This window comes from Diadema antillarum, unplaced genomic scaffold (genome assembly GCF_040938485.1).
Source record: "Diadema antillarum isolate AM-2024a unplaced genomic scaffold, OU_Dant_1.0 scf00000043, whole genome shotgun sequence".
NCBI classification, from domain to species: Eukaryota; Metazoa; Echinodermata; class Echinoidea; order Diadematoida; family Diadematidae; genus Diadema; species Diadema antillarum.
The window spans coordinates 2,229,305-2,241,477 of record NW_027270932.1 but is presented as its reverse complement, the minus strand read 5'-3'; the positions used below and the strand labels follow the sequence as shown (position 1 = coordinate 2,241,477).

At 39.4% G+C, this 12,173-nt stretch overlaps 1 protein-coding gene across 1 annotated transcript in view; it reads left to right on the top strand.

Moving 5' to 3' along the window:
• The first annotated feature begins 441 nt into the window (after positions 1 to 441).
• The window catches only part of LOC139713501 (putative nuclease HARBI1), a 25,141-nt gene continuing 13,409 nt past the window's right edge, over positions 442 to 12,173 (top strand). Inside the window, exon 1 of the mRNA XM_071625230.1 lies at positions 442 to 522. Within this exon, the coding sequence (XP_071481331.1) occupies positions 442 to 522 (81 nt within the window). The remainder of the gene's footprint in view (positions 523 to 12,173) is intronic.

Below are 12,173 nucleotides of genomic sequence, written 5' to 3'. Positions count from 1 at the left end.
AGTAGCAATAAAATACGGATGAACCTGCTGTCAACCGAGTGAACTTGTTCCAATACTTCTGTCTATATGTATATATATATATATATATATATATATATATAATAATTTCCCACAAAAAAAAATAGTACAAATTCGTTCGTAGTTACACCAAAATATTGAAATATGCAGAAGCAATTCAATAAAATAAAAACGTTCAGGAGTAGATCAATGAAATAATTACATTAGTAAATCCTATACTCATATAAACACATCCTACATGTCCTAAAGTCATGTAAACACATCCTAGACTAATCTTATAATCCAGGGTGTAACCAAATACCTCTGGTTCAATACTTAACTGTGTGCACGTGTGGTTTTACTTATTTTGTCCAACGGAGATGGGGATGAAGCGGGTGGTGAAATAGTCCGTACGGTAATGCAGACGTTGCCAAGATAATCGCGATGTCGAGGATGTCGTCTGGCTGGCTGGAATTGTCGTCGTGTCGACCGAGATGCCACCGCGTGCACCGGAGAACTACCAAGGTACGGGAATTCTGTCCGGGTAGCGGGAATTGCCCTCACGCTAACCGAGATGCCGTGGAGGTAATGGTGATGCCGTCAATATGATGCCGTCGAGTTACCTGACGGTGACGCCGTCGAGATAACGATGATTCCGTCGAGCGTATTAGCGATGCCGTCGAGTTACATGACAGTGACGCCGTCGATCAGTGGCGTAACTACGGGGGGGGGGGGGGGGGGCATGGGGGGGGGGGGCACGTGCCCCCCCCCCCCCCATCCGCTGGTTAAAACAAAAAAAGAAAGGGGAAAAAAAGAAAAAAACAAACCCTACCAAAATGGTAATTCAAGGGTTAGTAAACTGCTTTTGAAATCGACATGAAAGGTTGATCAAGAAAAAAGATATTTTTCTAAGATTTCTTTTAACCATAATTAAAGAGGTATATATAGTGAAACATTGTTCAAAAAGCCCGGAGACGACAAAAGATTGCGATTCAGCTTGATTCGTGGTTGGCATTTTGAATATAAGCAGGATGTGCGCAGTGTATACTCAGAACATCGGAACGGCAAAAAGAATCGCTGCAATGTTGCGCAATGTGATGTAGGTTGTACACATTTGCTATCAAAGCTAGATCATTGATTTTGCAGTGTTGCTTTACATACTAGTCTATATTAAAATGCCTTGCATTGCCAACAATAAGACTTGACCTTGGCTATTTCCTAACTTTTCCATATATATGAAACACACACACTCACAAACACAAACAATTAGGGGATGCTCTATATAAAGTGCAGATTTTGGACATCCTTCTCCCGCTTGGTCACTTCGACGCCCCCTCGCTGGTCATACCTCCTCCAATCATGAACATAAACCGACACCCTTGACTACCACTGGTGGATCCAGGGGGCGCACTGGGCGCCCCCTCCCTCCAAAGCGACAAAAATATACATGTAGCTACAAACGACAATTTTTGGATTGTAAAATGTCAACATTTTCAAGCTCGCTCGCTTCGCTCGCTCGCATTTAACCGTTATATGCCATTCTCCTCATGTTACTGCCAGTAATTGCCAGCAGTTGCGCCCGGTGAGCCCCCCCCCCCCCCCATGAATTTCCAAAGCGAAAAAATATAGCTACAAACGGCAGTTTTGGGACTGTAAAATGTCAAAATTTTCAAGGTCGCTCGCATTTAATCGTTATGCCATTCTCCTGATGTTGCTGTCAGTAATTGCCAGCAGTTGCGCCTGGTGCACCCCCTCCCTTTAATTTCCAAAGCGAAAAAATATAGCTACAAACGGCAGTTTGGGGACTGTAAAATGTCAAAATTTTCAAGCTCGCTCGCTCGCATTTAATCGTTATGCCATTCTCCTGATGTTGCTGTCAGTAATTGCCAGCAGTTGCGCCCGGTGGGCCCCCTCCCCTTAATTTCCAAAGCGAAAAAAATATAGCTACCAAACGGCAGTTTTGGGACTGTAAAATGTCAACATTTTCAAGCTCGCTCGCTTCGCTCGCTCGCATTTAACCGTTGTGTGCCACTCTCCTCATGTTACTGCCAGTAATTGCCAGCAGTTGCGCCCGGTGCGCTCCCCCCCCCCCCCTGAACTTCCAAAGCGAAAAAATATAGCTACAAACGGCAGTTTTTGGACTGTAAAATGTCAAAATTTTCAAGCTAAGCTCGCTCGCATTTAATCGTTATGCCATTCTCCTGATGTTGCTGTCAGTAATTGCCAGCAGTTGCGCCTGGTGCACCCCCTCCCTTTAATTTCCAAAGCGAAAAAATATAGCTACAAACGGCAGTTTTGGGACTGTAAAATGTCAAAATTTTCAAGCTAAGCTCGCTCGCATTTAATCGTTATGCCATTCTCCTGATGTTGCTGTCAGTAATTGCCAGCAGGTGCGCCTGGTGCACCCCCTCCCTTTAATTTCCAAAGCGAAAAAATATAGCTACAAACGGCAGTTTGGGGACTGTAAAATGTCAAAATTTTCAAGCTCGCTCGCTCCGCTCGCTCGCATTTAATTGTACCGTTATGCAATTCTGATGTTGCTGCCATGAGGTGCCCCCCCCCCAATGTCTTGACCCACGGTACGCCACTGCCGTCGATGTATTGATGATTCCGTCGAGCGTATTAGCTATGCCGTCGAGTCCAGCTCGTCGGTGTCGATCTATATAGGGATATTATAACCACCTCACATAACATTATATATTCACAGGGTAATATCAATCATGAACCACAGTTCAATACTTCCTTATACTTAACCAATAATGCTCCTGTATAACACCATCACCACAAACCTATATATACATTCTACAGAAATAAACCATCGCCATGTCTATAATCATAACTCACTTAACATATAAACATGGTAGATCATCTCATATAAACCATCTCACAATCAAAAACCAACTAAAACTGTATTCTCTTAACATATTATCAATTTCTCATTATAATCCTTCAGCAAACAATTTGTGACCCGCTACAACAAAATGATCCCAAAGTCGGGCGAGGTCGATTATTTGAAAATTGCATGACACAAGTCCCTAATCTTTCTGCTTTTGATTGATATATAACACGTCTTATAAAAATAATCGGCTGCGGAGATATCGATGTTTAAAAGAGAGCATGTCAAGACGTCTGGGAAATGACTGTTTCGAGAAAAGCGCCCTAAAAGTTCTCCTTGCGACACAATCACAATCAAGAGATACGCAAGTCAGTATTCACCTCCGGACAATAGAAGTTAAGCCCTAGCAACCCCCGAAATGCTCATTCAAACACAGCGTCGGCGGTCTCCTCACCAACCAATCAGTGACCAGGATGTCAGGTGAAGCGGCTAGGCATAGCGCAACCCGCCCGCACGCACCAGTCGACTGGGCAGTGAGCGAGCTTCACGCTTCGGTTAGCGGCAAGCAGCAAACTGACCAATGAGATCACTCTGGTCGTTGTTAGGGGCGGAGCCTATGTGTGGCGCTCAATCCAAATGTTCGAACCAATTTCTGCTTCGTTGAAACGCCAAAAAAAAAAAAACATGGCGCAGAAAAATGCTATTTTTTGGTCTTTCCTTTCATCATTTTGCTTTAAAATTTCGACAGATGATAGAAGACATGTCAGACTCTAATAATATGTCAAATTCAGAAAATCGTAAGTTTTGACCAATTTTGATGCTCTAACTTCACACTCGATTTTCACAGCTTCCACCGTGCGCGACTTTAGGACCATTTTGTTGTAGCGGGTCACATTTACAGTCTAAGTTATCATTTACCAAACTCCTAACTCCATTCACTTTAACTATGAACAACAGAACCTGGATTGTATTTTCCTGATACAACCGTAAAAAAAAAACACACACACACTGTATCCACAATTATCGCTGTAAATTCAAAAAATTCTCATATAACATTCGCCTGCTGACTTGGCCTGCCGTTCTGCCAAACTAAAACAAAATTCTATTTTACCATTATACAACATATCCAATCTGATATACAGCACAATCTTTACTCTAAAATAATCAATCTACATATTATAGTGAACCAGCAATCATAACATAAATCTCTATATGTGATCGTGCACCTCAAAACGAACATAAAGTCGCACACACTGATTTTGCGTGAGGATTGAAAATAAGTGAAATGGGTCAACCTAGCCGAACTTGACTTTTTCATATTTTCTGAAAGAGCGGGTCTTCGTTTACATTATGCTAAAATTTGGTATTATAAAACGAGCAGGAAAGTGTGTTTTTTAGCAGTTTATCTCGAACATTTTTGGTAGAATAGTGTGATTAGGTTGTGTCTTTAGAATCCTTTTTTCATTTCTGAAAAACCTTGTCCACACTCTTCACTTTCAACTCTTATAACTTTTGAAAGGATAGTGTTACTGCTTTGAAAGTTGGCATTAATTATGGACAGAATGTGTTAATGAGGCATATTTAATTTCTGTGTAATCTGATAATTCCTTCATTGTTGTTACTCTGGTGGTTTACTTCCTGTTTTTTGTCCCATTCATCGCACAGCCAGCACGGTTTGGTAAAGATTAAGCGCTTGAATAGACACTGTACTTCAGAGCCTCTTTTCTCAGTTCAAACTTTTCCTGAGTTTGTGCTTTCTTTCCAATAGTTAGATAGGTTCGGAGAGTCCATTTGATTTGAATTATAAATCATTTTAAAGCTTAAAATTTGCTCTTTCAGAATATGGTCTTAACTAAAAATTCATGTTTGGCCACTTTTTTGTTTGTTTTGAGGTGCAGGGTCACATATAACAAAAAAAAAAAATCACAATAATGACAAACTCATAATATTACAAAAAGAAACTTAATACAGCCACAGAAATACTTACGTCTAATTTGGTGTTCAGACCCTACACACAGAGAAATTACCGTTCTAATTTGCACCCTAGAGGGTGCATATCGTTGTAACACCAGCGGCTCCATTTAGGGTTCTATTTTTGGGGGTGCTTATTTAGCACCCTATATTTAACACCATATACGGTGCATATTTGCACCCCTCCATTGGGTTCCCTTTCTGCACCCAATGGGGTTCATATCGTTGTAACACCAGCGGCTCCATTTAGGGTTCTATTTTCTGGGGTGCATATTTGCACCCCTCCATTGGGTTCCCTTTCTGCACCCCATAGGGTGAACAAAAATTCAGGTGCAAATTTGCACCCTTTCTGGTTCATATCGTTGTAACACCAGCGGCTCCATTTAGGGTTCTATTTTTGGGGGTTCTTATTTAGCACCCTATATTCAACACCCAAAAAGGTGCAAATATAGACCTCTATACAGGGTTCCTCTTCTGCACCTCATACCTGCACCCATTATGGTTCATATTGTTATTGTTGTAATTTTGCACCCTATGGGGTGATAGAGTCACCGCAATATAGGATGCAATACAATTTGCACACGTCTCTATATAGGGTTACCTTTCTGCACCCCATATGGTGAAAATTATAACCTTTTCGTTAAAACCAAAATAATTATATACTGGATGCCTTCACTAACTTCACAAACAATTACCTAAGGTCTACTGGATGCCTTCACTGACTTCACAAACAATTACCTAAGGTAACACTCCAGACATGACGCAAAATAGCATGCATAGATTTACACACAGTTTCTCAGTCAATTAAATCCACATTCTTTCGAAAACTGAAGTCAGAGACTTCAATTCAACAACAAATAGAACATAAACATGATGAATACAGTGCATACTTACATATAAATTATTAACATTTTAATATATGTTTCATGGAAGAGGGACAAGTTAACAGCGATTTTCTTTTTCATGGTTTACTTTAAAGTGAACATCAAATATACATTGTATTTCTCCAAATTCTAATACGAGATGCATATTTTGTCATAAAAAGGGCAATGTAAATCAAAAATGTATGAAATTTGGTCAGTACATTGAATAAGAAAAAAAAATATTCGTTCTTTCCATCAAATGATTACTTTTTCTTCTTTTAAAGGAAGTTACCACATTGAAAAAAAAGCACTAATTCTTTTTATTTAAAAAATCCCTGAAGCTTGTGCAGAGTAATAGTGAACTATGTGACAAACATCTTTCACATTGTCCTTCTACTTCTAGAATGGATCATAGATATGTACCTTGAATTTACCGGTACATCTTAAGGTAATCAAAAGCACCTTTATGACGCTCTTAGACATTAACAGCGATATGTCAACTCTGATTTCTCGTACACAAGTTATTGCCAAAACAATGAAGGGTATGGCAAAGTTCTGTCATATATATTTGAAACTCACTACTTGTACTGACATATTCCATCCAATTCCAAGCTTGAGAGCTTGCAAATGTGCCTCATTATACAATTAGTATACTTCACATTTTGTTTTTCATATACAATTACACCAACGATAAGAAAGGTGAAAAAAAAAAGAATCAAAAATGAAGAATGCACATTTAAATTTGGTTACTTTTTTATGCACACAGCTAAAGATATGTCCCAGTTATAAATCTTGGGCAGAATAGCACATCTGAAAACACTTTTCATTGCATCAAATTAACATTAACAATTCCACAGAAAATGTTACCTCAGAAAGGGAAAATAAGGTTAACCAATCAGTGGTATGGCAAACTGGACATAAAGAGGAAGGAATATGTCTTGTGAGACAAGTTTAAAAACAATTTTTTTTGATATATTGTTTTTTTTTTTTCAAGCGATGGAAACAAGAAGCACATTGTACTCAGTAGACCATAAATATAATTACACAATGTATGCAGTTTAGCCCCAACATTCAAAATATTGTAAAGAGCAGTCGATTTTTCACATTCATAAAGCAGGCATTGGTATTGGCACCATCACAAGCACAATGATCAGAAGCAAAATATATTATTATTACTATTATCATCATTATTATTACTATCACTATTATTATTATCATCATTATTATCATTATCACTATTACCATCAATATTTTACAGAGATTTATGATCATGCATGAGAAATACCTCAAGTGTTGATGTTACAGTCTCACAACTCTTCCAATCATTTCAACACTTAATTTTCACCAAACCTTACACAAATATATCAGCACTTTATACAAAGCTTAAAATTATAATCAGAATCAGAGGGCAAGTCCACCTTCATATAGATCTACATGTATATTGAGTGAATGCGCAGCAATAAGCCAGTCCGGAGATAGCTCATGTGCACATAGGTACAACTGACCTTTCATTTTCTCAGTTGGTTAGGCACTTCATTCAATTCAAAGTGACATAATGCAGCAGCTTGCCCACCATAGCCATTTATGGAACTCATATTCAAACAAAGAATGAACCTAACCAGTGTAGATGAAGTGACCAGTATGGTTCGTCAATCAACACTTAGGGAATCATCTATCTTATTAAGTGCTGTTTTGAATATGTTAACAAACTTTTTGTGTGTGTTAACATTGCCAAATACCAGGCTTGCTGTCAAGTGGATGTACTGGCAGGCACCATTTATAAGGATTCATGAATAATCCTAGCATTACAGATGCTTATCTCAGTGAAATAAAAAAAAAAAACCTGTCTCTTGGTACAAATAACCTTTTTCAGCACATGCTCACACTGGTACCCCGAACTGGCTTATACTATTAGAACACATCAGTAAAAAAAGTGAAAAGTGGACATTGAGTTCAAAAGTTAATAATCTTTAAATCATTTGTGCAGTCGCAGCAGAGTGAGAAGAGTTTATGATGTCACATGCGTAGAACAATTCAAGGAAAACCTAAAGAGAATTTCACATTTTTTTCTTTTAGGAAAAACATGCACATTTTCTCAACAAGTCATTGACGTATGTAAGGGCAATGATAATAGTTTCTACCTTCTTAAAGAGTGAAGTCCAGTGTTCTTTTATATGCAAAAAAAAAGTAGATATGATATGTTGAGTTTTTCTCAGGTTTTGGAACAAACTCTATTTTTCAATCCTTATATACATAAAGGGTTTGTGAGAAAATCATGCTTTTGTCAAGTGTCACAAAGCTACTCCACTTATGACATTGCATTGCCAGAGATTGCCCAAAATTGACATACATTGTGTGGCTGTCTACTACATAAAACAGCAGGCGACTTATTTTTTTTTGTTTGTTCACTACTTAAATAATCAATTCAAAGTGTGCATGTGTTGTTGAAGCACTGAGGCTATCGATGGTGAAGAAATATCTAAAATGTGAACAATACAAGCTAACCCCATCTAGTATGAAATGATTATAATGGAAAGCATAATTTGAGTATTTCATATCCATTAGCAGATTCATATTTTCATCCATAATCCCCCCTCCCCCCCCCCCCCCCCCAAAAAAAAAAGAAAGATAAAAGTGAATAGAAGTCAAGTTCTCTTTAGGTTGTGTTTAAATTTGTAATTTGCAAGTTCGTTCTCTTGTATTTTTCTATTATATATTTCTTTACAGTATTCTTGTAAATATTCAAGGCCAGTGCATTCTAAGAAAGGGAATAACCTGACAACAGTTTAGAAGACAGAATAAATAGTTATCGTTTTTTATGAAATGAGAAATTTTCACATATATTTTGTAAAAAAAAAAATGCTAATCTTCATTTCATGGAGTGGCTTCATGCTCACCCTCGGCTAAAAACAGGGAGGTGATTACTTTCTGGATTAAAATAGAAAGATGTTTCTAGAGCCGTGGTGTTAAGCAATTCTAATGGGGGGGGGGGGGGGGGATTCAATGTGACCCGTCTCAAATTGTATATGGTTTAAACATACATGACATATGATATAGGAGTCTCATTATTATGCCTCCGCCCTGAATGGTGCCGGAGGCATATGTTTTCAGGTTGCCTGTCTGTCTCCCGGTCTGTGCGGATGTATCTATGGAAAAATTGATGGGCTTTCATCAAACCTGGTTCAGGGATACTACATGATGCTGATGATCTTATTGGCTTTAGGACTATATCTGCTAAAAGTCAAAGAAAATTTAAAAATAACTTTTTTGCTACTTCTCTTGTCAGGGAAATCGGTGTACTCGTGTGTACTGGTTGGTTGGCGCATTCAGTTGGGTACAGCAAGGTTTCATCCTCTGCTTTCACAGGAAAGCCGACTCCCAACTTCTTGTTCTCGTAGTCAAGGTATAGCTGCTCCTCTGCTTCAGCAACCTGCAGCTTGGTCTTCATAGCTAATCTCATCTTACGCTGCATAAGTCGAAACTCCTCGAGCTCTAGTTTTTGATGCGTTTCTATAGCAGCTGCTTCAGCTGCCAAATAGTATGCCCTTCTGGCCATCACTCTCAGAAGAACTGGCATGGCTTCCACACTGACTCAACGAGGAACCAGGATTGACATCCTGAACATCTTCCATCTCCAGCTCTGGCATCCTATATGGCTCACCAGTCTCTCGAGGTTGACCTGGATCACTCATCCTGAAGACCATTATTGAACTTGATGCATAGTGAACTCGATGATAAATAATCAAACACAGGTCCCTTTGGCCCAGTATGAGACCAAGCTAACACCATGCATCAGCATGGATCAGCAAGGTTCAACCTGTAATTGAATAAAACAAAGTTCAACATACAATCAATATTGGAATATCTACCTGCTAAAGTATGGGATCAAGACAAGTACCGGTAGTTGTACTTCTGAAGTGATTTACCGTTTACATACCTTGTTTGTGTGACTTATTGTTGTATTTATTATTATTTTTTTATTTATGTCATGTCTAGCACATGCAACTTCTCCAGTAGATATTATCTAAATTCACATATCGTGTATCATTGCTTATGCTCTGTGACTATGGCATTGCTAATTTATAACACACATTCTATTTTCATTGATAGACAACAAGGAGTCAAGGCCAACCTAAATTTTCTGACTTCAATCTTCATACATGTCTTAAATTCTCCTAAATGAAACAGGAACACTATTTTTCTTCATTAGGCACATCATACATGCCTACATCGTTCTTTCTGTCAACTTCACAGAAACCAATATCCAATTGAGCCTCAACTCGGCTCAAACGTAATAATTCCCATTAACGAAAATGATGCGACTATATCCGGTCACCTATTTACGTACGTACCTTGGTAACTGCGTCCAGCAGCCCCATACGCATAGCGTAATTACGCTATGCGTATGGGGCTGTTGGTCGTAGTTAGTACCGTGGTTGAGGCTTTCCGTATTACCGTGCACTTTCATTGACTTATTCGCTATGCTTTACTGTATGTATGATGGCACTTCTGACATGTAAGTACACATGTACCTCGATACAACTCTTTCGCATCAGTTTTCACCACTCAGCATTCTATGAGCATAATTCACACATATCATCATCGATTACTGTGAAATATTTTCAACGGAATTACAGTACAGTTATCTACTCACAACGTTTGGCTCATCAAAAAGATTAATTCATCATCCCAACCTCACGGTCGTCTGTCCATTTCAAACGAGGAACGTCAGTAGTATGCACGTACGTACGTATACCGCGCGACCAACGGCGTGGCGTGCGCATGCGATTTTAGCTTTGCCATTGACCAAGTGCTCAACGGTCCACGCGTGCACGCATAATACGTGTACTCTATGATAACGTCATTGAAATGATATTCTTGATCCCGGTGCCAGAAGAAAAAACAATTGTTTAATTCAAGTAGTAATTTTTTTATTACAGTATTACTGATGACACTGTTACTCTTTAACAACGTGTAGTTATATTTTCAAACAAAAATATACGATAATATCCAAAAATAGTGTGGCATTTCAAGCAAACACCATTCAACACCCACATGTCAGCTTTCGGGAAAGACTATGGAATGGTTCCAAATTCGAACCCTTAAGACTCGGCTCCCTTTAGGGTTCGGATTTGCACCCCTACATCCATCCCGAACCCTTAAAGGTGCCACTTAGTTAGATTTGCTCGTAGGGTGAAAATAAGAACCCTAATAGAACCCTAATTTCTCTGTGTGTAAAGTAATGGTGAGGAGGAGACTTCAGCTGTTGTCAGTGCCTGCAGCATGTCTTGCGCGTGCCCTGCCCTTATGCGTGGGGCTGCTGTGCCATGTCTCTCCTGCCTGAAATGCAGCGCTGCGTTGTTATAGGCCAATCAGCTACCTCTCTACTCCTATCACCATATCCTGCTCTGACAAATGTTCAGATCCAACTGATTTTCCCTCCAAATTTACCTTCCTTGTCGCCTCTAATATAACTCCACCCTCTACTGTGCTTAAACTGGTTCCAACTAGCTTTCCCCTTTTTATTTCATGTCCCTTTTCTTTCCACTAATTCTCCCTGTTTGTGTTAAACCTATCTATCCCAATTATCTCCCCCTAACTAAATACCTATTCTTTCCAACCAACTCTTCCTTTCTACATTAGCCATTCTACCCTGACTCCACTGACCCTCCCACTTTCTTCCACACTGTCCTTTCTCCCTAACCACTTCTCTCCACCTGACTTGCCCGAGTCTGAATTTCTATGCTGTGGACGCCTGCTGTCCCCATTTCCACCTGATAACTTGCCTAAACAAAGAACCTCACACCTTCCACACTAGCACCCTCAGTCACATCGTGACAATTATCATCATTAGGCGTTTTCACATCAGCCCGATGTTTCGAAATAGAGCGCTATTTTCTGACTTTGGAAATTAACCCGCTCATGAAATAGCACGCTATTTGATAATGTGAACACAAATTAGCGCGCTAATTGTATCGCTCAGATCGAGAATATTTCTCGAGTCCACCTCGGGAAATTTCTGAAATAGCGGGATAGTTGCGCGTTATTTGATAATGTGAAAACGACTCGAGAAATTAGCGCGATGCATCCCATCATGCCTAGCGTGTGTGACCCGATCGATCGAGGCAAACTGCACACAAATCATGAGGAGTTTCTGAGAGTGCATACAAATTACTGATGCTATTTGCACATACTCTGCTGTCGAATTAGCTCGACAAAAATTCGGGCTATATAATTCTCTTCGGGTTGATGTAAATGAGAAATGAAATAGCGCGCTAATTCGCAATCGCGAAAAATATCTCGAGCTTGCATTTTCATCGGGCTGATGTGAAAACGCCTAATAGGCGTTTTCACATCAGCCCGATGTTTCGAAATAGCACGCTATTTTCTGACTTGGGAAATGAACCCGATCACGAAATAGCGCGCTATTTGATATCGTGAACACAAATTAGCGCGCTAATTTTATCGCTCTGTTTGAGAAAATTTCTCACGTCCAACTCGGGAAG